The sequence below is a fragment of the Pangasianodon hypophthalmus genome, chromosome 4 (assembly GCF_027358585.1).
Source record: "Pangasianodon hypophthalmus isolate fPanHyp1 chromosome 4, fPanHyp1.pri, whole genome shotgun sequence".
Lineage (NCBI taxonomy): Eukaryota > Metazoa > Chordata > Actinopteri > Siluriformes > Pangasiidae > Pangasianodon > Pangasianodon hypophthalmus.
In genome coordinates, this window is record NC_069713.1 from 20,996,122 (window position 1) to 21,023,806 (window position 27,685).

The 27,685-nt window shown below is 39.2% G+C and overlaps 2 protein-coding genes across 3 annotated transcripts; both read left to right on the plus strand.

The window, feature by feature from the left end:
• Positions 1–849: 849 nt before the first annotated feature.
• Positions 850–7,822, plus strand: trmt10a (tRNA methyltransferase 10A). Of its 2 annotated transcripts, none has more exons than XM_026936923.3 (8): positions 850–985; positions 1,425–1,584; positions 4,235–4,397; positions 4,666–4,737; positions 4,828–4,902; positions 5,718–5,867; positions 6,796–6,901; positions 7,355–7,822. In XM_026936923.3, the coding sequence occupies exons 2-8, from the start codon at positions 1,442–1,444 to the stop codon at positions 7,615–7,617; spliced, it is 972 nt and encodes a 323-aa protein (XP_026792724.1). In that variant the 5' UTR covers positions 850–985; positions 1,425–1,441; the 3' UTR covers positions 7,618–7,822. The 2 variants fall into 2 exon arrangements, with proteins under 2 accessions (XP_026792724.1, XP_026792725.1); XM_026936924.3 differs by lacking the exon at positions 850–985 and adding an exon at positions 1,025–1,045.
• Positions 7,823–12,159: 4,337 nt separating this feature from the next.
• nectin4a (nectin cell adhesion molecule 4a) lies at positions 12,160–27,136 on the plus strand. Its single transcript, XM_026936084.3, has 12 exons — positions 12,160–12,184; positions 12,321–12,664; positions 14,847–15,044; positions 15,683–15,850; positions 18,441–18,719; positions 19,541–19,658; positions 21,156–21,307; positions 21,809–21,968; positions 22,144–22,219; positions 22,337–22,396; positions 22,551–22,742; positions 24,193–27,136. The coding sequence occupies exons 2-12, from the start codon at positions 12,619–12,621 to the stop codon at positions 24,640–24,642; spliced, it is 1,899 nt and encodes a 632-aa protein (XP_026791885.1). The 5' UTR covers positions 12,160–12,184; positions 12,321–12,618; the 3' UTR covers positions 24,643–27,136.
• The last annotated feature ends 549 nt before the right edge of the window (positions 27,137–27,685 follow it).

Here is a 27,685-nt window from a genome sequence, read left to right on the forward strand (position 1 = left end):
CAATCACATCTTGATTGTTTTATTTCAAATCCATTGTGGTGGTGTATAAAGGCAAAATCACAAAAACTCTGTCATTGTCCAAATACTTCTGGACCTGACTGTATTTTTCAATGAAAGTAGGTTTGAATATCCCACTGCATTCTGAAGGATTTTGATTTTCACATGCCCTTTGGCACTGTTCCAGCTAATATCAGTGCCGCACATTCATTTATGACCACAAAAATAGCAACAGCGTGCAAACATGCCCAAACACAATAACAACACATGGACATTTACCAGCATTTAGCAAATCCACAAAAATAGATCCTCAAATGTCTTGATGCTATAAAGATTCAAGAAAATTTTTTTTTTTTTTTTTTTTAATCCTGAATCTTGAATATAAATCTTGATGCTATAAATGACATTACCTGTGTTCTTTACTTTTGTTCTTCTTATTGTATCATTCACTGCTTTATAGTCCTCACAAAAATGCCAGTAGGTGGACTGACAGATTGGGCTTGTGTGTGTGTGTGTGTGTGTGTGTGAGTGCATGCACATATGTCCCTTACTAGGACAGTGTATTTACTGACTATGACTTGAATGAATTATTATTTTATTCACTAAAAACTTATACATCTGAGCTCTTATGAAGATCTCTCCTGAAAAATGCACCTATTTGGCAGCTAGTATCTAGACCTGGTCAGACTAACTGGCTTTTTCAGTAGGGTTACTATAAATTAAATATTATTAAATGTATATAACTAATATACATTTTAAGAAGGTTTATTAAGTATTTCATTTGATTTTGGGTCCCACTAAGTAACATGGTTAGTAAGCTACTGTAGCTACTTATGTAGTTGTACAAACATTTCTGCTCTGAGCATGCGCCTCTAAATGTGACGTCCAGTCCCTCACAAACATGGCGCACAGCTGATGACGCTCTTTCAACACCGCCGGCGTTTTTAAATGACGTAGACACGAAGCATGCAGCCTGGTTGGAAATAAGGTAGAGCTTGCTGGAGTTTAGTGTGAAGTTTTTTTTAAATGTTATATCGGAGTTTTTCATGTATGGAATATTTTGAGGGATTTCTTTGTATTTACAGTTTGATGATGTTTTAATTCGAATTGTTATTACTCATGTCAGTTTTCCGGATTATATTTGACACACAGTGCAATTCTGCCTGTCAGGCTAACTGGCTAACTGTGATGATAGTAGAACAGAGTCAGAGAACAGATATGAGTCACAGTTTTGGTTGGAAATAATGCAAACAAATTTAAAAATAGATGCAGTAAATGTCTGAAATGCCGAGCAGAACAAAGTAATGGTGATGCATCAACAGTTTCATCAGTGTAATGAGTGATCAGTAAGGCTGCCTCATGTTTCTGTTTTATTTATCTGCTTTTGCAGGCAGTAATTTTCTCTCATTTTCATACCTTTTCACTAGGAATTAGCAGTGGCATCATGTCCTCTGATGCAGTCAGTGATTCCCGAGCTGATGAAAATGAGCAGGAGGTCCAAGGTGGAGGAAATGAAACACTGTCAAAGAGACAGAGAAAGAAACTTCTCAAACAACAGCAATGGGAAGAACAGAGAGATCTGCGCAAGTAAGCATGGCATTAACAGTCACATAAATGCTTAGAAGAAAAAAGGGTTACTCAGCACACACAGGATGTTTGGTTCCCCTTTGATTATTTTTGGGAACCATTCCACACTATTCTGGGAACTTTCTGTATTGAAGAACAAAGTCAGTGCTGTACATGACATGTTTTGGGAACTTGAAAACCCAACTTTCTCTCACGGTCATACAATACGGTTATCTATACGGTTATCTCTTGACGACCGATACGGTAAGTTTGCCAAAGGTTACTTTTAGATTTTCTTTTTTTTTTTTTTGTAACCACAAACTATGTTCCGGCTTCTGATGGCCCATTAAAAATGTACGCAGATGTTCCAACAGATAGGACACTTTTTAGAATATATTAGAAAGATAAGTAATTAGGCTACAGATAAAACATTTCAAAGGTTTCTGGAACACTAGGCAAACTTTCTCTGAACCATCACAACTTACCCAAGAGATTCAGATTATGTTAAGGTTACGAGAACTTTACACAAACTTTCTCTAAACCACCATGTGTTACTACAAAGATCCAGAGATTTTCACATTGTTTAAAGTTTGCTAAACCATTAGGGCAATGTTCTCTGAATCATTCTACAGAACGTCCCATTATTTAAAAATTAGGGGAGTGTTTTACAAACCATAATGTGCAATGTTGAAACGTTCCTGGAAAACTAAATGGGAAGTAAAAAAATCTGTTCTTGGACTATTTTGGGAACCAAAAACAAACACGTTTCTACACAATCATTCCTCAGCACTTGATTGGAAAGCTGAGCTGGCTGGGCCTGAACACCTCCCTCTGCAACTGGATCCTGGACTTCCTGACTGAGAGACTTCAGTCAGTCCAGATCGCGAGCAGCATCTCCAACACCACCACGCTGAGCACTGGGGCCCCCACAGGGCTGTGTGCTTAGTACACTGCTGTTCACTCTGCTGACTCATGACTGTGCAGCGATGCACAGCTCGAATCGCATCATCAAGTTTGCTGATGACACAACCACGGTGGATCTCATCAGCAAGAACGACGAGTCAGCATACAGAGAGGAAGTGCAGCGGCTAATGGACTGGTGCAGAGCCAACAACCTGTCTCTGAATGTGGACAAAAAAAAAGAGATGGTTGTTGACTTCAGGAGAGCACGGAGTGTCCTCTGTGGAGATTGTTAAGAGCACTAAATTCCTTGGTGTTCACCTGGCGGAGAACCTCACCTGGTCCCTCAACCCCAACTCCATAGCCAAGAAAGCCCAGCAGTATCTCTACTTTCTACAAAGCCCGAGAAAAGCTCATCTCCCCACCCATCATCCACACCATCTTCTACAGAGGAACTATTGAGAGCATCCTGAGCAGCTGCATCACTGCCTGGTTTGGAAATTGCACCGTCTCAGATGGTAAGACCCTGCAGTGGATAGTGAGGACAGTTGAGAAGATCATCAGAGTTTCTCTTCCCTCCATCACAGATATTTACAGCACACCCTGCATCTGCAAAGCCACCAGCATTGTGGACGGCCCCACACACCCCTCACACCCCTCACACCCCTCACACAAACCCTTCACCCTCCTGCCGTCTGGCAAAAGATCCCGAAGCATTCGGGGCCTCACAGTAACAGTTTCTTCCCCCAAGCCATCAGACTCCTCAATACTCAGAGACTAGACTGACACCAACCCACACACACACTCATACTCAACTGAACAACATTCTACTACCTCTGCAATTTTGCACTTTTCTTTCTTAAATTGCTGCTAAAACAGCGTACACAAAATACTGTATTGACCACCTGCACTCTCGCTGCTAACACTGCATTTATCGTAGTAAATACATAGTGTTATAGTATGTTATGTTAACATTTACAGCATATTATTATTATTATTATTATTATTATTATATTGTTATATCTTTTTGCATAACCTGTACATGTGGCGCTCTGTCCACTTTATCCACACTAGAAGTGTGTACTAATCGGCGCTTCATTGTCCTTTACTGTGCCTATTGTCTTGTTTTAGGAAATTTGTACTTGCGCTGTTTGCACATTTGCACACGTGCACTTTATGTAGTCCTGTGTAGGTCTGTGTAGTCTTTAGCTAGTTGTGTGTAATCTCTTGTAGTTTTGTGTTTTATGTAGCATTGTGGTCCTGGAGGAACGTAGTTTCGTTTCGCTGTGTACTGTACCGGCTGTATATGGTTGAAATGACAATAAAAGCCACTTGACTTGACTAGACATGACATTCAGAATGTTGTTGGAGACTATAATTTCTAGCTGAGTATGGATATTAGGACATTGAATGTGTGGAGGGAAAAAACACTTTGATCCATGGGAATTCTGAAAGCATACCACTATTGGACACACATGAGCCATTTGTATCTGTGTGTTGGAGTGATTGCACTAAGCCCAAGTTACTTAATCTGCCATGGATTCTTTTCTATCTGCATCCAGTTATTTTGTCTTAATCTAAATGATTTAGGCCAGTGGTTCTCAAGATGGGGTCCGTGAAACATAGTCAGGGGGTCTGTGATTTTTCTATTACTTTTGCTTACAGTAGTGGACAATATATTTATGACCAAGTTCTTGTAGTTACTAACCTCTAGTGTGTCTGTGTTTATAGTACTACCTTCTACTTATGTGTTCCATCCTTGATCGTACAGGCAGAAGCGCAAGGAGCGGAAACAGCAGAGGAAATTAGAAAAACAGGCACAGGCTGAGGACAGAACAGACTGTCCTGACAGGAAGCGTTTTCGCAAAGAGGCAGAGCCCAGTCCTCTCCGTCTGGTCATAGACTGCAGCTTCGACAACCTCATGATGCTCAAGGTGGGAGTGACCTGCTCCACTCACAGTGCAAACATTTATCCATGATCCAGTTATCCAATGTTGCTGAAGTAAATTTTAGTCATGGAATTGCAGTGGCTCATGTTCAGTTCATGTATTCATAAAGCGCTTTAAAAATGGACATAGTCACAAAGCAGCTTTTCAGAAATACATTCAAATTATTCAAATTAAATTAAATGATGTTATGCATTAAGCAGTGTTCAAATAGATGCATGAATCCATGATTTGAATAAAGCTGCTTAATTTTCAGGATGTAAAGAAACTTCACAAGCAGATCCAGAGATGCTATGCAGAGAACAGACGAGCAGCACACCCAGTCCAGGTAAATGGTTATCATGTAATATTAGTTCTAAAATATCCTTATTGTAATTACAAGTGTGTCATTTTGACTCTTAAATTGCTTCTTGTACAGTTTTATATAACAAGCCATGGTGGGCAGTTGAAACAAAATATGGATGAAATTAACAAAGGCTGGGTCAACTGGAAGGTAAGAACTTTGTCTGATATTGAGAATGATAATTTTACTTATTCATAACACATTGAATGTCAATTTATTAAGTCTACCCCCCACCTTTTAAATAAATTGTAAGTTCCAACAAATCATATCATGTGACTGTAGTGTGTGGTATAAATGAGACAGATCAGCATTTCTACCATCGTTTAGTGTTCAGTTGAGTTTTGGAACTAGCAAAATGTGTGACCTTATTGACCTTCTTTTGAAATATTGTACTGGGCTTTTAAAGCACAACTGTTTTAAGGGTTAATACTGTGAAAGTTGCAGAAAAGAAAAGAAAAACTACCAGGAGTCTACAATCCTGTAGACAAAAACAAGAAGGCTGAAAGAGAATGACAAGAATCATGTAAGCTAACAGTCCACAACCAGTTAATTCATATCCAAATTCAACATTAGAGTACAGAATGTAGTCACAGGACACACCACGTATTACACTATGTTGAATTGGCTCCCACATGAATATAGTCCGGAACAGGATCGTCAAAACTGAGCTGTAGAGAAGTGGAATGCTGACAAGTGTTCGTTTGGGTATTAGTTTTCTTGTTAAAATTGGAGCACGTGTGTGGAACCTGTGCAGTGCAGCTTGGAAGGATTGTCGTGACACAAGCCACAAAGCTTAAGGCTGGTTTATAATTCTTAAATATTTACATCAATCTATCTAAATATTTTTGGTCAGTGTGAACAGAAAATCATTTGTTAATCGCAATTATGTTTGACAATTAATCGCTTGCCAAATGCCATTGTGACATGCCTAATGACAATACACAACTTCTCTTTAACATTCTCAGGATGTCCATATCAAGTCAGAGCATTTTCATGAAGTCTTAAGCAAAGAGGATCTGGTGTACCTCACCTCTGATTCACCCAACATTCTCCAGGAGCTTGATGAGGCCAAAGCTTATGTGATTGGAGGACTGGTGGACCACAACCACCATAAAGTTAGTTTCCAGTCTTTGTGTGATAAAAGTAACATACAGACGTTTTCATGTGTTGTGTTTTTTTGACGTGTGACGCGTTACAAACTGATCTTTCAGTTGATTTTCATGAAAAAACCCCCATGAAATGAGGTATATTAGAGATGCATTGATACCGATACTGGCATCGGGTACGTTGATACTGATACCATGCCAATGCCACCATTTGATACTGCGTGATGCTATATGTGATATAAGCCTAGTATACGAATGGACAGTAATCAGGATGTATTTCATGAGTACATGAGTCACGTTCTGCAAAAATAAAGCGTAGTATGAAAACTTTGTTGATGGCACACCGCACCAACCAACGCTGCCGCGAACACTGGATAGACGAGAAAAAATGTCTACAGACACCCCTAGTTCAGTGAAAATAACAGCTATTCTTACTCAGTACATTGTTCTTGATGATCAGCCACTATCCGTCCTTGACAACAAGGAATTCTGATGCAAATAAGACAATAAAACATATTTTACTTAAAGCTGAAAGTAACTCAACTCCACCATTAGTCAAAGATAACTAGCTAATGCGCTTCATTAAATCAACCACCTAATGATGTAAAGAACAAGCCAAGTAGTGTAAGTCCATGAACACATGCTGTACATGTGGGCTTTTCATGGACACTATAAAAAGCAGGGGAACTGTAAACAGAGCTATTTAACACCCCTGACCGAGTAATACTAAGTAGATTACTCATTTTGGTGTCAGTATTGATGAGTACTAAGAAACATGTATTTACACTCAAAACAATTTGGTATCAATGCATTTCTAGTGTATAATGCAATATTTCCACATATTAGTGTCACAGTAGGAGGAAATTCTGCTATATTTCGTACAGGCTTTTTTTTTCCCCCTCTCAGCATGTTGACCCTCTTGCGTCATGTGTTTCAGGGAATCTCTTTTAAACGGGCTAAAGAGCTTGGAATCGCTCATGCTCAACTTCCACTGGGCAGTTTTGTCAAGATGAACAGCCGCAAAGTGCTCGCCGTCAACCATGGTTAGGCTGGACACACACACACACACACACACACACACACACAGGGGAACACAAAACCTTTAGCAAAAAAAGATATGTGCATTATATTACTTATGAAACATGTTATTTATAAAGCACATGAACCTCAAACCCATAACAGGAAAAAGTGGTCACTTGTGTTTTCTTATTTATTTATTTATTTATTTTTTAAATCAATACCGCAATCTCTTGAACACGATTACCTGCAACAGAGCCAGTAGTGGAGTAAAGCCCACATTAGTCTACTGAAAATCTATTACAACAAATTATTATTTAAAAAGATATTGTTTCTTATGGCTACTGATAAATTGTCTGCGTAAATAATCTCAAATTGTACCATTACCAGCGGAAGCTAAAAGGTTAATTCATGTTAAATTAAGTTGAAACTGATTACACCTCAATATAAACATGCTGACATGTTTTATTCTGCCTCAGTGTTTGAGATCATGTTGGCATATCTGGAGAAACGTGACTGGCAGGAGGCCTTCTTCACCGTCCTGCCTCAGCGCAAAGGAGCTATACCTGTGGGCCAAGAGAACAAACAGGAGCAGGATGAGGACGAGGATGAGGAGGACTCCGATACATGTGAGCCAGGGACACAAAACAATGAAGATACAAAGGACCAAAGAAATGGCAAACAGGAAGAACATGAAACTCAGCAAAACCAGTCAGATTCATGTGAACGGACTGCTGTGTGAGAACAAATGACTTTTTATGTTAAAAATATTTATCTTTTTTTTGTGCCAAGACTTGGAATGACATGTGTTGGGAGAAGTTTCTGTTTTGCTTACTAATACCTAAGTTATTGATAATACTGCCATTTTTGTTTCAAGTCATAAAAGTGATTGAGATCTGAACATTTCTCTGCCAATAAAGTTGAGATTAGATCTCCTGCCAATTTTACTGTTTATGTCCAGACATGCCATTGCATTTTTAAGTTTGCCTCATTTTCATTTCCAAGCAAACATCAGTAACCACACTAAAAGGGCCTAAGGTTCACAAGTAAACACGGGCACCAAATACTTCATATATAATGAAGCAATACATGGCCAAAAGTTTGTGGACTCCTGACTATCACACCCATATGTGGGCCTTCCCCAAACTGTTACCACAAAGTTGGAAGCACACAATTGTCTAAAATGTTTATGTATGTTTTAGCAAACGTGAGGTCCGTAAAGAAATGGTTTGCCAATGTTTGTGTGGAAGAATTCGAGTGTCCTGCACAGAGCTCTGACCTCAGTATTTGACTTTATCAAATATTTTAGTTAAATTTATAGTCAAAGTCTTCTCATAGGAATAATGAAGTTAGTGTTAGTTGTTGGTCTGCTAGCTACCATGAGCTACCCAACAGGGTTTCTAAGCATATCTCAAGTAATGATGTTGATAATCTTCACTGCTAAGACAGTCTACTAGCTAATATGGATGAACCTGACAGGGTTCCTGAGAGTATATCACTAAAATTAGCCAGTTATGTACCATGAGCTAACATGACTGGTTTTCATAGAGGATTTTAAGTCATGTTGGGGGCAGTCGTGGCCTAATGGATAGCGAGTCGGACTTACAACCCGAAGGTGAACCTGAAGGTTGTGGGTTCGAGTCTCAGGTCTGGCAGGGATTGTAGGTGGGGGGAGTGAATGACCAGCGCTCTCTCCCACCCTCAATACCACGGCTGAGGTGAGACCCTTGAGCAAGGCACAGAACCCCCAACTGCTCCCCGGGCGCCGCAGCAAAAAAAAGGCTACCCACTGCTCCGGGTGTGTGTTCACGGTGTGTGTGTGTGTGTGTGTGCACTTGGATGGGTTAAATGCAGAGCACAAATTCCGAGTATGGGTCACCATACTTGGCCACAGGTCACTTCACTTCATTTATAAATGTTCATAATGTTGACTGCAAATGCAAACTAAATGGCTAACATAAAGCTAACTTGACAGGATATTTTAGAAAACAGAAAACTTTTTGGTCATGAAACTAAACCTATTAAGAAATGTTGAAGTATTTTTCTTTGAGTCAATATATTGCCACAGTCACCAGTCTGCTGATAGATCATTCTCAAATAAAGTGGCTAAGTATACAGTTCCAAATTTATGTGGGTTTGGGCTTTATGTGACCCAAGCAATCAATATATTCTTAACCATGTTTGACTGCTACCTCATATTCAGGACAAAAAAAGTTTGACCGTCTCAGGTGTTCAACCTGATTCGTCACTTTCTGCTGTGTTGGACCAGAGCTGGGTCTGTGAGTGCTGCATGTCTGTATACCTGACATTTGCTTAACTTTGACACCAGGTGGCATCATCATGTCGTTCTCATGAAAGCCAACAGGTCTTTCATCCCGTGTCGCTGCTTTCTAGAAGGAGAGGGTGCTGTCTGCTGCCGAAATGCCTCAGGCTCTAACTGCTTTTGGTGAAGAACAAGTTTTAAAGTTATTGCGTCTCTTCATCTGAAGGCAAATTGTGCAACTAAATACACAAATGCAGCCCCTCGGAAAAAACAGTGCTCACAAGTACAAGTACAAGTACAAGTACAAGTAGGAGCCACTGATTTCATGTCAGCATTTGTAGGTGCAATAAGGTATGATGTGGCAGTCAGACAATGCAAAAAATCTTGTGGTTGATGATCTGTTTCGTTCTAATGAACAGGTGAATCAGTCACATTCTTTTATTCAGACCTCACTTCCTGCTAAACACAACCTCTGTATCACATAGGCTATACACATGATTTCAGTATAACCAATATTCTTAATTGTATTAGCACTGTTGAATGCAAAAAACAGGGGGTTTTATAATACATATTTTATAAAATATTATAATCAAAAAATTATTATTTTTATTAAAAAAATTAATATGAATTTTTTTAACTGGCTATGAGAGTAGATTAACCCAAGTCTTCTGCTGTCTAACTGACCCCTTAGCACTCAAAGCACACAGAACCTTCCCTTTAAGTATACACTGTTTCTTGATAGAAAATAGATTAATCACTCACTCACTTTCACTCGCCTTACCCTTGTCAGGGCACAGTGGCTCCAGAGCCTGTCCTGGGAACACTGGGCATGAGGCAGGGTTAGGGTTAGGCAGGGTTAGGGTCATGAATGCACACACACATTCACACACGGGCTTAGCTAATCCATGTTTTTAACTGGAATGTTTTTGAGAGGTGGGAGGAAAATAGAGAACCCGGAGGAAAGCCACGTAAACTCAGGGTGAACATGTGAAACTCCATACAGGCAGTAACCCGAGCTCAGGATTAAAGCAGAGCTGTGAGAAGGCAACGCTACCTCCCGCGCTGCTATACCATTTATCCATTTACTAAATTCAGACACGTTTTGTGGTTGATGAGCTGCTTCATTTTAATAAATGGAACTGTCTAAAGATAGACATTCTTTTGTTCAGATATCAATTCCACCAAATATATGCATGATTTGAATTAAACCGTTATTTGAATTACAAAATCTTGCAGCAGGAAATTTTATAGGCTATAATTAGAAGCGATCAGTTATTTTTAAGGCTGTTCAAACGAAAGCAAACAAATATCAGTACATGGCCAGAAGTATGTAGATACCTGACACCTAACACCTCATTCCCCCCTCCCCCCTCCCCCCACCATTATCCCCCCCTTCCCTTTCAGCTATAACAGCCTCCACTCAACCGGAAATGACTTTTACAAGATTTTAGGGTGTGTATGTGGGAGTTTGTGCCTATTCAGTCAAAAGACTATTTGTGAGGTCAGGCACTGATGTTGGACAAGAAAGACTGCTTCGTAATCGATGTTCCAGTTCATCCCAAAGATGTTCTGTGGGGTTGAGGTCAGGACCCTCTGCAGGCCACTGGAGTTCCTCCACACCAAACTTGTCAAACTATGTCTTTATGGGCCTCGCTTTGTGCACAGAGGCATTGTCATGATGGAACAGGAAAGGGCCTTCCCCAAACTGTTGCTACAAAGTTGGAAGCATAAAATTGTCTAAAATGTCTTTGTATGCTACAGCATTAGCATTACTCTTCACTAGAACTAAGGGGCCTAGCTCAAAGGCTGAAAAACAGACCCAGAACATTATCCCTCCCCCACCAAGATTTACTGTTGTGTTCTCCTGGCATCCACCAAACCCAGCTTTGTCCATCAGACTGCCAGACAGTGACGCATGATTCATCAGTCTAGAGAACATGTTTCCAATGCACCAGAGTCCATTGGCAGCGTGCTTTACACCACTCCAGGCCACACTTGCTCAACCATGGAAACCCATTTCATGAAGCTCCTGATAGACAGTTCCTGTTGTTGCTGATGTTGCTTCCGGAGGCAGTTTGGAACTCTGTAGTGAGTGATGCAACAGAAGAGAGGCATTTTTACGTGCTATGCGCTTCTGCATTTGGCGACCCTGTTCTGTGAGTTTGCGTGGTCTACCGCTTTGTGGCTGAGCTGTTGTTGCTCCTAGACACTTCCGTCTCACAATAATAGCACTTGCATTTGACCAGGACAGGTCTAGCAGGGCAGACAAACTGACTTGCGGTAAAGATGGCATCAAATGTTTGTCTATGGAGATTGCATGACTATGTGCTTGATTTTATGCACCTGTGAGTAATGGGTCTGGCTGACACACCTGAACTCAATAATTGGCCATGTGATAGTATATCACATGATTTCAGATCATTTCAGAATTGCTGGTTCAGTTTAAAAGTAATGACCCCCACTTGTACACAGTGTATTGATCGAACACTAAAGCCAAGTTCACACAGGCTGTTCACTGAGATGGGCTACAGAGCAAAGAGTGTGTACCGGGCATGCTGAGGAGACAGAGCTGCACTGAGTGTCAAAAATACAGCCAAATTCACTTTAGAATTCTACATTCCCACACTGACAAACAAGTGATAAATGAGTGCTACACACACACACACACACACACACAGAGCAAGAGAGAGAGAAAACCCTGTTTGACATTTGCATTAAGTCATTATTTGTAATCTGCATTTGTTTTTACTCCGTTTTTATGGCTTTTTTTTTTTAAATAAAAAAAATTCTTTGCCACTTCAGTTCTTTGGCAATACTGTGACTGTTGTAAGGGGAATGCCAGTAAAACTAACTGAATTGAATTGAACTGAACTGAACTGAATCAGTGTGTGTGTGTGTGTGTGTGTGTGTGAGAGAGAGAGAGAGAGAGAGAGAGAGAGAGAGCGAGTGTGAGTGTGTGTGAGTGGGAGAGAGAGAGAGAGAGAGAGAGAGAGTGTGTGAGTGTCTGACACACACCTGTGAGAGGGACTGCGTGCACACAGGAGAGGTGAGTCAGGATAACAGGTGTCTGCGAAACAAGCTTAAAGCCAGACGCTTTAAAGGGAATCTGGATGAATATCTGTAGAATGGATTGATTTGTTCTACATATTATTTAGTCTCGACATTGATGTCATTTATTTCAGCGGACGAAGCTTTGCTGGCACAGAGGACTGAACGTGTTTGAACGTTTCTGGTGAATTAATGTTGCAATGGTCTGACTGGATACTGGTGACTTTATTTTGGTCTTCACTACTGCAAACGCTTCCAAAACTGCAGGAAATACAGAACTGATAAAGGATTAACTTTTTTTTTTTTTAATTCTGGATTATCCAGTTTGTGTACCACAACTTTTTTTTTTCTTTTTCCAAATGACCTATGCATTTGTGTGAAATACGCCTCAACACCTGAGACTTTGTGTTAGGAGGAAAATCCAAGTGGACTATGGCAGTGTTGAGTTGTTTGAGGATTTTACTTATCTGGAATTTGTGTAAGTATTTCATTGTGTTGTTTGGTCTTTCTTAAGGCTTTTTTACTTGTTGCTTAAGCGTTGGGCACCCAGTAACACGTCCAAAGTTGTCTGATCTTTCAGGAAGAACTGGTTCTGATGATCATCTCCTCCACAAGTCTGTCAGAAATCGTTGTGACAGAATGGATAAACCTCTCTCTCTCTCTCTCTCTCTCACACCCTCTCTCTCTCTCTCTCTCTCTCTTTCTCGCCCTCTCTCTCTCTCTCTCTCTCACACACACACACACATTATCACATTGTTGGATATTTTGATTTATGTATTACTGTAGCTAAATAACAATATATCTAAATCTGAACCTATTTTAGCTCTTTTAGTCTTAGCCTTTAAATAAAAGATGCATTTTTTTTGTACCAAACAAATTATTTGACCAAATGACTGAGAAAAAGGTCTTCTGACATCTCACTAATTTCTACTACTCTCACTACTTTTTACTACTCTTACTACTTTCTTTCTTACTTATCTACAAGACTACCTGAATTTCCCTTCTGGGATTAATAAAGTTTATCTTATCTTATCTTATCATTAATCTAACATCAGTAATCTTCTAACATAATTTCTGTGGTTTCATTCATAAATGTTGACTAGGTAGTTGTTAAGTTTAAAAAGTTTAGTTTTAACAGTTTAATTTTTTGCAACTATTTTTAACATCCTCCTAAGCGAGGAGTATCAAAGCCAGGTATTATAGAGACAGAGCCCTGCAGATCTTTGTATTTTCCGTCACTTCATACCACAATCAGTTGAACTGAATCAGGTAGGATGCTAGACTGCACAGTGCTGTGGCCTTCCTGGACCTGAGTTTGGCATCCCTTATTTCTCCAGCTGACAAGAATAGTTGGTTTTCTTGAGCAAATACAGAAGTACACTTAATACTTTAATTTATGAATTTATTTTTTATGAAGTAGCTTATACTGTGGACTTGGAACCAGTTATACATTTTAAACATAGTGTCTTAATGTGATCTCATATCATAGTGATCTTTAGTACTAAAACAAATATGAATGTCAAGGCAGTTTTAAATTAGCAAAAATAATTATAATAATTATAATAATAACACTTTCATGTAAAAGTTTGTATAATTTCTCAGTAAATTTGGTCAGGTGTTAAAACATAACAATGGGGAATTCTACATTGCCTGTTGTACAGATGCATCTTTTAAAAGCAGGTATTGCATGTCACATGTTAAATACCATACAGTGCCTCTCTTTTAAAAAGTTCTGTACAATGGGTTACTGAGAATTGCCATAGAGTAATTTACCTTTGACCAATAGACACTGATTTGTGTGTGTTAGATAGTTTACTTTAGCAAACAGGCTATGTAACATGAGACATGATGATGTATTAACCCTTTTTGGATAGCGTTTCTTGAAAAGTGTCAGGTTAACAGATGTGTCTCATCTGTTGTTCAATGTGAAAAGAACGTACTTCAGATTTCTAGTTCTAGTTGGTGCTAGTGATGCACTGAAACAGAACATTTTGGCCAAAACTTCAATATAAACTTGACCAAAACTTGGCTGTGACTCATTTTAATTCATATAATTTTTCAGATCAGGTGCATGTTATGTGCTGAACACCTCCCCAAAAAGGTGATATTCAAAGTGAAATAAATTCACAAATCAAATGTATGTCTACACAAATCTGCAGCTACACTATCAGAGGATTATAGTCCACACAATATACTGACCCCTGCATGTGTGTTCATTGTCAGCCTGAGATAATTAGTGATGAGGACCCGAACAAGTTGAGCAGCATAACTATCCTATAAATTTCTTCTACACTTATGTTTTTAGCTCCACCCTTCCTCTAACACACACTCCCTTTTGTATTGTTCCATCTTATTTTTTTATTTTTTATTTTTTACTTTTTGCCAGCATCCACTCCGCCCTTTTGTGTCTTCCCAGTCCAACGGCATGAAAGATTTTGTTTCTGTGGTGTATTCATGGGCAATTGCCCAGTAAATGATGCCTGAAAAGTGTGCTGGCTCATTTTAGTTTACAATATTACTTATATTTGACCATTTTCGCTTTAAAGGAAAACATTTTTGATATCATTTGTGTACACTTTTTTTTTCGCATTCTAAAAGTTGATATTAAGATATATTTCAACAGTCTTTCCTTTTTCTTACTCTATCTATCCATCTTGTAGTGGTCTGTGTAAACGGAGGAACATTTGTGAAACCCCCAAGCTCAACTGTGTATACATCAGCAGAAGAAGACGTGCTTCTGCCCTGTAAGTTCATGCCATCAGAAGGAGAGGTGATCGTTCAGGTTATCTGGATGCACATTAAGCCAGATGGGACTGAAGAGCAGATCATAACTGCTCATCGTGTGGAAGGACAGCTAGGTAAAAAGCATTTGTTGTATCCATTTGTGGGCTTTAATTGTTCATGCTTAGAAAAAAGTACTAAACTGTACCTTTCCTTGTTGCTGGGGTGGTACTCTCAAGGGTACACCTTTTGAGCTTTAGTATGTATCTTTATCTTAGAAAGGTCCACGCAGTGTACCTTTTAAACTCTAAAAAATAATTACGGCCCATTTATACATGTTGAATCATTTTTAAAGGTACACTATGTCCACAATTCCTGGTGAATGATTCATATTAAAGGTACTGAAAATGCATCCTTTAAGAGTAAGTGACAAGGGCAGGTACAGTTTACTATTAAAAAAAATTAATTGAAATTAAACTATTTTTTTGGAGCATGCTGAACTTCAGTCATTTCTGAAGTTGTTCATTGTAGACTGTAGATGACTCATATACAGTTAAAACTATATGAATGAAGAACTGTATGTTATTGCAAAATAACTTTCCTTTTTATGGATTTCTTATTGCCAGCTTAGTAATCGGAAAGATCAGGTTTTTACTGAATTTCCATAATAAAGTTTCATTCAGCCAGAAGTCTTTCTGTTAACTTCCGGTTCAGGAACTATTGTTAGTGTTATTGCTGTCAGAGTTTTACTTTTCTTTTCTGTTTCTTTTTTTAGAATCTCCTGCTTATGCAGGCCGTGTGCGCTTTGAAGACAGCGACCCCATTGAAAACTCTGCTTTGATTATCCTGAAGACAGAGCTTTCAGACGAGGGACGCTATACCTGTAGCATTACTACATTCCCTAGTGGAAGCGTAAAGACTCAAGTGTCTCTTACTGTGTGGAGTAAGTGTTTGCAAATATTTCAGAATCCATCCTTCCCACTCTACTCCATGTACAAGACTGAAGTACAACCTACAACGTCAAAGTACATATGATCAGGGATAGAAGTATTGTGTGTGTTTGTCGGGAGATTGCATTTTTTAAATCCTGAAAAAGCTGCAGCTGTCCATGGCCAGGAGCAGAGAGAGCAAAATTAGCTGTGCTTTGTTGGTAGGTAAAATGGCATTACTCTCCCCTGTCAATCAGTACAACATTTGCCAGTTACGGGTGTCTGTGAGCTCATGTATGAGGAAGAGGGCAGATAGCGTTTTATTCCGAGCGTGTTACGCTGCCCTGTGATGCAGCATGTGCAGCAGTTTGAAAAGATGTGGTAGTTGGTGTCACATGTCTCGGAGGAAGCACACGTTTGCCCTTACCTTCCCCAGAGGGAGCGCAGGCTAGTGGGTGGGAACTGGCCAAATTGAGGAGAAAATGGGGGGAGATGTCTGTGAGGTGAATTGCAGTTGCACTAAAAACAATGACAAGCCTTCACTTTCCCCTAAACTGATCACATACGCTGAAGTTACTTATGCGTATGAGTTGCATGTTAAAGAAAAGGGTATAGCTGGGCAGCGATGTTCTGCCTGGGGCGGAGCAAATATCCAGGCCAAAGAAAATGTAAGCAGGAAGAAACTAGCCAGATCCATTGCATAGCAATATGGTAAGTCACAATTTTTGTAAGGTATTTTTGGCAGGTAGCATAGCTGACTCACAGCTCCAGGTTCCCCAGTTCAATCCTGAGTTCAGGTTACTGTCTATGTGGAGATTTGCATGTTCTCCCCATGTTAGTGTGGGTTTCCTCTGACCTCCCCAAAATATGCCAGTAGGTGTATTGGTTACTGTAAATTGCCCCTAATTATGAATGGGTGTGGACATGCTGCCCTGCGATGAACTGGCATCCCATCCAGGGTGTATTCCTACCTCTCACCCAGTGATGACACTATAACAGCATTTACTGAATATGCATGAATTATTAGAGTCTAAAAACAATCTGAAACATCACAGACTGCACTGTTAAGGTACAGATGCAGAAATTGGAGGATTGTCATCGTCCTAAATGAAGGTGGGACAAGGATAGGCTACTTCTCTTCTTCACTGATAATGTACATACTATGTTGGCAGAGCTCAACATTTGGATATTAATTGGTATTGCATAAAACACAATGTGCCAGCTATCTACGTTCACATTAAAAGATGCAAAATTGGGAGAAAACAAGCATACATGAATGGATTGTTTTACATTTTTCTGGTACTCTGTCCAGTGAATCACAGTGTGCATGCCGGTCAAGGCGTACTAATTGCATACCTTTTGGAATTATCTCTATGACAGTACATAAAATCCAGGGCAAGGCAGTATCAGGTTCTATCTCTGAATAATGCCTAAGCAATATTGCACGAGCAAGAGTGCAAGAGTTGTACTGAATATCAGCATATTACACTTGTACTGATAAAAATATGGCCAAATATTTTTTTATATTTGCTCTGTCAACAAAAAAAGAAATCCCAGCTGTGTGTTGCCATGCAGCGCACAGACTGACTGACAGCCCATAGTAAGTGTAGTAACTGTTTCAGTGTAAAAAAAACTATTGCTAGCGAACACAGACAAGCATAGCACTCTTGGAACACTGCTTGTCTGATCAAATTAGTGGACTGGAACTAACTGTTGTATAATGTCGCTCCAATTAAGCAAGAGTAGAGGCTGCTCATTGGTCCTCCATTAAGTAAATAAAGGTTAAAAAGGAAAACCAATGAGGTATAAGAGGAATTTCAGTATAGCTTAAAATGATTATGTCCTTCGGGTTCATGAGTGATGGAACAGAAAAGCTTTCGCCGTTTCATCAGGAGATTGTAAGGGTGAGTCTCTGGGTAGGAGGGACGGCATGCTAGCTCTGTTTGAAAAGATGCAGTCATGTGATAGGGGAGAGCTAGCTAGTGGGTGGAAACTGGCAGATGACCATGATAATGTCATGAAAATGATACTGTCCTTGTAATCATTTATAATATATTGTCCTCTTAGACTAAACTGAAATTCTTATTGACTTATAGGTCATTGGTCCTCCATCAAGGTTAAAAAGGACAACCAGTGAGCTGTAGGAAGAATTTCACATTAGCCTAAAATGTCCTTGTAATCATCTGTAATCTGTAATACATTACACTCTTAGATCTCTGCAATTTGGAAAATAACATATAAGTGCATTAGCAGTGTGTATTTTGGAATCTGTAATGGCAACTGTGCTAAACAGAACTCCAGATTTTGAGTTATATACAACATATGATCTACATATAAAAATGCGTTGAATCAGCTTTTTTCACTAACATGACTTTACATGAAAGCTATATCATTTGAGGAATACAAGGTCATTATTTGGATGTTTTTGGGCAGTTTTAAGATGACGTTTTGCTTGTCTGTGAGTGAAAACTATGACAAAATGTACAGGAGTTTGGCCTAAATTACACATTCTGTTGATTATATCCATCATGCAGCTAAGTTTATATGAAAATAGTAGATTTAATTTTAGTAACATTCTACATCTTGTGTTTTCTTTTCCCTCAGCTAAACCCATCTCCACATTGGACCCTATTATTCTAGTGGAGGGTCAGTCATTTCGGCTGGCTGCCACGTGCCGTGCAGTGGCTAAGCCTCAGCCGGGTCTCTCATGGGATACAGATCTGCCAGGCCAGAGCCAGAACCGCACTCTGGACAATGGCGTCGCTTCCATCCAGTACTCCCTCCACCCTCTGAGGAGTATGAACATGCGCAAACTGGACTGTCTGGTCTGGCACCCATCTCTAAAAAGTCCTAAGAGGCTCACTAATAACCTTGTAGTGCACTGTGAGTTTAATAATGTCATGTTTTATAGAGGTTGTCATTGTAGATGTTACAGAAGGACGGTATGTCTATTTCGTTTAGAATGTTGCCTGTGTTTAACATGCATACTGATTATGTGTCTGTCTAGCATACTCAGGTCTTTATTAGATATTATTTCTAATGCCTTGTTTTGTTTTGTTTTTAATATAATGACATGTCAGTGAATTGGTCATAAGTCAGTTAAGCTTCACATTTTAAACAGTACCTACAGACTGTACCTGTGACTCTAAATTAGAAAATGAATTACCTAATTTAAGAGATTAGCTTTCTACCATCCCTGCACTTAATTAGCTATTTTGCACTTAAATTACCAAATGGAAGCAACTAGGTCCATTTAGTTAGCTGCTCTGAACCCATGTTTTAACATGTAGAGGCTGGCTCCTAGCACCTGTTTTGTGTCTGTCTCAGAACTGTGACTACCCAGTTTCTGTCTGATTCATTGTCTTAACATCTTAAGTTACGAGAAATTATCTAAACACCGTTTGGGCGTGACCGCCTGAATAGAATGTTTTGCATTAGTTTTAAACAGTGTGCTTCCCAGTAGCAGCATTAATATTATAAAATTATTTTTGATAAACTTCTTTTTCTTCATCTTCTTCTTCTTATTATTATTAAAACCATTTGCTGTAATGTCTCAGTTAATTTTATGTTCATCAGAAAGCAACTGCAAGTTCAAATAAGTATAGTGCATGCTTAATGATGTGAGTTTTGTGTGTGTGTGTGCGTGTGTGCGTGTGTGTGCGTGTGTGTGCGTGTGTGTGGGTGGGTGGGTGGGTGTGTGTTAGACCCTCCGGATGCAACAATCTCGGGTTATGATGAGAACTGGTATGTGGGTCTGGAGGGTGCTCGACTCCAGTGTGACGGAGGAGGAAACCCCAAACCACACAACTTCACCTGGACCAGGTAAATTACCACAGCTGTCTCCCTCTCTGTCTCTATTTTTCTTATTCTTTATATTTTTTATTTTAAAAAATGACATTCTTTTCCTGAACATTGCTCTGAAAAGCAAATAAAGTAAATTAACATGTGCAACTCAAAAAGGCAAAATCTTCAATCACACTAAATAGCTGAACTCAGATTAACACAACCTTTAATGCATGCCTGATGGTTTTTGAAAGTTTCTGAAATTTGTCCTAATCTGGGGTTCTGTGAAATCAAGGTAGCATATCAATAAGATCAATAAATAGGAGGAATGCCTTAATGGAAAAGCAAATGAGTAAGGCTTATTTTTTGAAGCAGTTGTTGTAGTTTAAATTCAAACCAGTACAATTATAGTGCTCTAGCCTTAGATCCATGAAATTCAAATCTCTACTGAAATTTCTTTTTAGTCGTGCACTTGGAGAGCTAATGCCTGGATAAGCAACTAGTCAATTTTAGATACGTAATACTTGTTTTTCCCTAGCTCTCTCCAAGGAAGCCTGTTTTTTTAGTGTGTGTTTTCTCCCTGCCTACATGCCACAGTAATCCTGGCTCAAGGTGTGGTATATCAGTGATTCAATCTAAATTCATTAACACACCCTGATTGATTCACTTCTTAGCCAGATCGAACTCTCCTGTATGTTGCTGATTGACCTGGAGTTGATGTGAATTTTCATTAGACTTCATTTACACGATTCTTTTTTTTTTCATTAAGGTAACATTTGTTTTGTAATTATGTCATAGAACAGATCCCTAATTTTGCAATTGTCCATAAGAGCCTTCAAGCACATTCAGGCAGTTAGACACTTGGTTCCTGGACTTTGTCTTACAACACACAAGCACACACACACACTCATTAAACATTTCAGCAGGCGCCCTAAGTGGGAGAACCTGTTCTGTGTCTGCTTGGTGCAAATGCAAAGCAAGTAAAGTAAGTGTGTCCCAGTATCGTGTTCCAGCTTGTGCGAAACCGTCAAGAACACACACAAACACACACATTTTCACACGAAGGAGGGAGAGGTGGATGAGAAAGTTGGAAAAACAGTAGATGAGTAGTGAATGAGTGGACATGGGTTTGGAAAGGATGGAAGTGTAAGAAGGTGCAGCTGTAAGGCACACTGCGTTTAAGCTGTTTGTTTCATGACCTCTGTTTAGAGAGTTCAGTCAACAGCAATAGTCATAGAGCAACATGTCTGTAGGTGAATGAGTAAACAGGATGACATACAACAGTTCTCTTGCTGTCTTTATGCAAACTTATCTGTGCATCATTTAAAACATCATGTACAGCATTTTCCACAAACTTCCTTGAATTTCCAGAGACTGTAGAAAAGAAGCATAGTTCATGATGTGTGAATTAAAAATAATGAATGGAAATTGGATCTTTGCTGAATCTTGAATGGTGTGTACTACCTCTCTCCATGTAACTTCTGCTGTTCAGTTTAAGTAGAAATATGCATATTACATTATTTGTCCATTACACAGGAAAGATGGCGGTTTACCAGATGGCGTGACCATGGAGAAGGAAGTATTGCGATTTGACAGGCCTCTTAGATTAACAGACAAGGGAGCGTATGAATGTGTAGCCTCCAATATTGTGGGGTCTGGGAGAGTGGAAGTGAAAATAGAAGTAACAGGTATGTATCTCTGTTTTTAAAAAAATGCTGTTTATCCTAGAGTTTTTGTTTATTGAAAATAAAGATATATATATATATATATATATATATATATATATATATATATATATATATATATATATATAGCTGGTTATAGCTTTGGATTGGTCTGCCTATTTCAGCACATAAACCAAAAGAGTGCTGTTTACACCCTACAGTGGTTAGCTTTTTCATTTATCTAGAATGAACTATTATGTTTTTAATAAGGAATAATGTATATTTTGGTATTATTGCACTTACTTAACATTTCAAGAGCTTTAACCCAGCTTCATTTCCTGCTTTCTGATTTTGGCTGTACATCTATTCAAGTGCTTATCATTACTGACCCCTAGTGCTTGTACAACCACAGGCACAACACATTATATTTTTACTAGATGTTTAGAACGTTAGGTGAGCTGGAAGGGGTGTATACACTAACGGGTGTGTGTTTTTTGTGTCTCTGTGTGTCTGTATATACAACAGAGGAACCAAAAAATCCAACATCATTCGACAGCCTCCTGCTGATCATCATAGGAGGAATTTCAGGGATGGTGGTGCTTATTCTAGTGATTGTAGTAATAACAGTAAACCGACATCACAAACGAAAAAACAGACAACTGGCTATGGAGCTGGATGAGAAAAAGTGAGAAGAAAATTTTTTTGGTCGTTTATTCACAGTTTATTACACTGGAATAGTCGGTATCAATACATCACTTTCAGTATAAACACATCATTTAATCCAGATTCCAAATTCTTTCATTATAGATCATTCCATGCTCCAACCAATAATAAAATATCTCTCTCTCTTTTTCTCTCAGGGAAGAAATTAGCACTCTATCCAGACAGGCCTCGATCAGAAGAGTTGTCTCAACCAGCATAGATAATAAATACCAGGTATGAGATTACACACCCACTATAACAACCCTGCAACAATGGAGCATCATGTATTAATCAGTCGCATATTAAATTTCTTGTTATTTCTCTCTACCTTTCCCTCTCTTCTCTTATCAGATGGAGGAGAACATACCATTAAGAGTTGAAGGAACAATCCGGACCAGTCTCAGTTCACTGGTCGGTTTTTGCTTTCTTCTGTCTTGTGAGATTAAATGTCATATTTCGTTTTAATTTCCATGCAAACGCAAGTTTCACCTGAAATTGAATTTAGTTGTCATTGGCTTTCTTTTTCTGTATTTCACATGCACTACAAATATCAATGCAAAAACAGGACCGTCCCCGCTCTCGAGACAGTCATTCCACTTTAGGAGGACTAGACTCTCTGGGACGACCTGCCATTTTTAACACATCCAGACGAGGCAGGGAGCGAACGATGGACAGAGAGAAAGATGGAGAGAGAGTTCCCAGTCGACTGAAAATGGAGCCTTATGCCAGGAACTGCGATCCATCGCTGCTGCATCCAGTACGTACACTATTATGCTGTTCATCCTCATCTGCGTGTTTCAAGTATATTCAAAAGCATTTATGACTGCGGTAGGATACAATCCAGGCACGTTGCTATCCAGTCCATAAATTTTACTCTTGACCATTAAATATAGCAGCTAAAGGTTAAGGATTGCTCACGGGTCCAACAGGTGCTCTCTGGCAGTTCATGGATTTAAACTGACTATACCTTCTTGTCATTAGCACATGACCTTCAAGGAAAAATCCACACTGAACCACTTGCTTGTTAAGATTTATAATTAACATGTGATCTTCAGTGGCGTAATGAAATTAAGTTGACTTTTTTTAGATTCACTTTGGCTAACAATTTTCTACATTACCCACAATGCCGTTCAACTACCTGCTGATAGTTGTGCCAGTGGGAATTAGCCCTTGCTTGCAGCTCTCTCGCCTGCTCATCTGTATACTCTGCTCAGACATAAAGGGTTCCAAAGTTTAAACTTTCATGCTAGTACCACCATCAACACCATCATATTTGCCATCTCGTAGATCATTATGTAGCTGAGCTGGGTCTCGGAGAGTATAGCTCTGCAACTGTGCCATATACCTGAGCTTTGAGTTAAACATTTGCTGTCTCTACTATTTTTATGTTGGATTTCATAATAATATGACACTGAACATCAGGGGAAAATGATGACTGAGAAAAGAAGCTTGTGCTCGTTTGTTTTTAGGAGCTAACAGCAAAACCTGACTGTTATCATTCAGGTTTGAGATCACTGAAACTGAGCACTGATTTCTAAACACCATTTTAACTGCGCTAGCAATATCTTCTTGTGACGTCAGTGTAGCCTCAAACCACTAACTCACAGGAATAAAGAAAATACAGCACCAACCAACAAACTAGCACCAGAATCACTAAGTACATAACAAATGTGAAACTTTAAACATATTTAATTTTTATCTTGATTTCTCCCCAGTGTATAGTACTTTATGCATTGTAGCACAGTGTAGCGATTATTTCTCCATCACATTAACAAATTCAAGTCTTTATTAAAAAGCATCCGGGGCTCTGAAGTGACACAACAGAAAAACATTCACCCTGTTGTTGGGAGCTCGTGAGTTTGAACCCTGACGATGCCACAGCCATCCTTGACCGTGCTGTCTGGGTGGAAAGGATGATATACTCTCTGTCAATCACATCACCACTAGCCAATCGTGGGTGTTTGTGAGCTCTAATGTGGAAGAGGGCAGATAGTGCTTTCCTCCATTGTGACACAGAATGGGCAGCAGTTTGAAAAGGTGCAGTTGGCTTCACATGGCTCATAAGGAAGCATGTGCTAGCCCCTCCCTCCCCAGTTGGTAGCTGTCATAGGATAGGGGAGAGCTGGCTGGTGGGTGGGAACTGGCAAGTGAACAAAAAAGTCTCCTTTTCACTATATTTGTCTTTTTCTTGTTTGTTCATTTTTTAGGAGAGCCATTTCCACCCTCCTCTACAGCCTTCCACTTTTCCGATGGAGCAGACTGCTGAAATTATCAGATCTCGGAATGGCAGTGCCATTCTACCAGCAGATGGCAGACCGCAGTCAGGAGGCAGCATAACTGGCAGTAGAGCAGGCAGCAGAGGACATCATTCACCCTTAAATTCAACCTACCCCATACTTACAGATGACGAAGACATGAGGCCAGCTGATGAAGAGTCAGAGCTTTCCAGGGGCCAAATAGAACCTGACGGTATGGATAACGGAGGCAGTGAGACTACAAGCTCGCAAATATCTGAGGCAATGTCCAATCACTTTGAGCATACTAACGGTACACTATGGCCTAAGTCGAAACCCAACAACATCTTACTAGCACCAGAGACCACTCGATTACCCCCTCTCCATTCAAACATGATCCATCACACGCCTCAGATTGTGTAGCTCTCAGACTTCAGCACTGGACAGCATCGTTGAGCCACGACAGAGTGCCTGGCATTGATACGTTTTGGATTCTGGGAGACCTTGGAGAGATACTGAGATTGGCACTTTGGCAAGTGAAATATCTCACCTGAATGTTTCAGATCAAACCTAGGTGACATACTCTACTGTACTACTTCTGCAAATGGTCATTGCAATGTTAGCAACTCATGCTAGCAATTTATCATCTGTAAAAAAAAATCTATTTTTTATATGGCGTATACTTGGATTGCGTGAAATTAAGTGTGGGACTGACTTTCCCTGACTGCATCTTTCAAATCCGCACATGCTTTTTTTTGTGGATGAGTATTATAATGCAACACTTTCAACGAGAGAGACAGAAAATCTGTGACTGTGAAATGATGCCGTGACAAAGAGAGTGAACTGCGTCCTCCTGTTCTTCTTGCCATGCAATTGTAACTGTTCTCAGCACCAACCTGGGGATTAAACCTCTGTTTACTTGGGATCTTTTCTTCCTAACACTGATGAATTACAATGGCATGACCTGTGAGCTGTGTCTTCTTATTACTGTATATAAAAGTCGCAGTATATGCTGACATGAAGTATTATTAACTATATTTGTAAATGTTTTGTGTGAATGGCTTTTCCAGATTGGACTGCACTGGATTAAAGCCAGGGGCATCACTTTTGTTTATGGTTTAGGCCTTAAAAGTGTGCTTTACTTAAACATATTACTAAATGTAAAGGCTTAACCACTTACACACTAAGGAAACATGGATGGTTCCACACTTCCACTCCTCACTCTTATAATGCAATATTAGCCTAATCATTTTGCATGTAGTTGCTGGATGATATGCCTTAGGGTTCAGGGATGTAAAGGAGGGTAATGCTAAGGCCAATTAGTTTAATAAATTATAGAGCTTCTTTTTTAAAAAAGTGTTCAATGCATTATCCCCATATATGAGGAAAAGCTTCAGCTGCAGTTTACAAATGTGTGTAAATTTTTTTTAGCCTGTGTTGGATACAGTTTTGTTAACCCTGTGTGAAAGTGTTAAGATAACCTGTTGCTTGTCTGTTGCTTCTGTGCTGCTGGATAATGCTTGGAGTCTGGGAAATTGTGCTCGGTATATGCGCTTGTAAATGTAAATGTAAAATAATATGCAGTGTAATATTATATGCTTCGTTATTTCTGTACATTTGCAGTTTTGTTGACAGATTATTGTCCTCTTTGATGATTTGTGCTTATTCCTGGACACAGTGGACAAATCAAAAGGAGCATTAGAAGAAATTCATCATTCATTTATCTTCAGTAACCACTTTATCCTGGTCAGGGTCATGATAGATTCAGAACCTATCCCAGGAACACATCCTGGATGAGATGAAAGTTCATTACAGGACAGGGATACAGGAAGGCATTTTACATTGGGGGTGGTGACATTTTAAGTAGCATACAGTATATGTGGCATGAGCTATGACGTCTCACCCGAGTGGTAGTCAGTTGATTAATGTTAATTATAACAAAGAAAAGCGTATAATTGTGGATATGGTAAAGTTTTCTGTTAGGACACATTTATTTAACATTTAAGGAAGGAGTGTCATCGCTTTGTAACAGTAACAGTCAGTAAGTTTCCTGACTCGGGAGTTAGTTCCTGTTCTCACTAACGTTATAGCAGCTATATACAGCCAGTCCCTCACAAGCCTCTCTTTTTTTAAGTTAATGAGACAAAATGTACCTTGTTATGTTACAGATAAACTGGAAAGAGTAAATTCCTCTGTCCTGAAGACTCAAGTCTTGTCGATGGCCCATACCATTAAATGTAACTATGAACAGTTAAAAAGTGTGATGTATCGTTCATTAATAAATTAAAAACTGTAATCGCTGGCAAATCGCTGTGGTATAAGAATGCTATCTCTGACATGCAACACTTAAAAACTACTCAAAACACTCCATTTTAACTTTGTTTGTTTATCTATATACTATTATTATTAGCACTATTTTTGCAGCTGCAGCTGCATTTGGAGTTAAAGGAATCGTGAAAGTCAGGGGTGCTGCAGCATCCTCAGCACCCATACTTCCTGCATCCTTGCTACAGGGCACCAGTCACAGTCTCATTTGCACCTACGGGCAATTTAGTGTTACCAATCCACCTACATGGCTGTTTTGGGAGGTAGGAGGAAACTGGAGAACCTGGAGGAAACCCACCTGGTCACAGGGAGAACATGCACAGAGACTCCACACAGACACTGAGCTCAGGATCGAACCAAGCTGTGAGGCAACAACTTGCCACCATTCCGCCCAGTAACAAATTCTAACTGTAATAAAATCATTATGTTTAAGTTTCATAAGGTCAGGAAGCCTGTTTGGTTCCCTTGGTTCTGTGATTGATCCTAATGATGGGCATTTTTCCACTCACTGCTGTTGAGGATGGCCCCACATGGACAGCCTAAAGATCATGAGATAACTGTGAATAGTACCTGATAGAAACAGTAAAGATGGCTGTGGATGTTCTTCCTTGGACAGTCTTAGGACTGCAATTGCGAAGAACAATTTGCACTCAAGTCTCCATCACTGACAAGATAATAACTTCACCACAATAGAGTTTAAGTTAAAACTATGAATTCTGCTAATTAATTCAGAAATGACTCTAATGCTCATACTCATAAGTTGCTCATAAGTTCCTGTTTACACATTTGCAATTTTTTTTACTATAGCACACAGTCATAGAAGGGAAATTATTCATAATCACACTATATGTGTCACCCAGATGAGGATGGGTTTCCTCATGAGTCTGGTTCCTCTCAGGATTTATTCCTCATGTCATCTCATGGAGTTTTTCCTTGCCACTGTCTCCTCTGGTTTGCTCATCAGAGATAAAATTTATACATATAAATACAAATTTATACATATATATATATATATATATATATATATATATAATTGAATTGATTTTTTTTATGTTACATTAATTTTTTGCGGTTTATATATATATATATATATATATATATATATATATATATATATATATATATATATATATATATATAT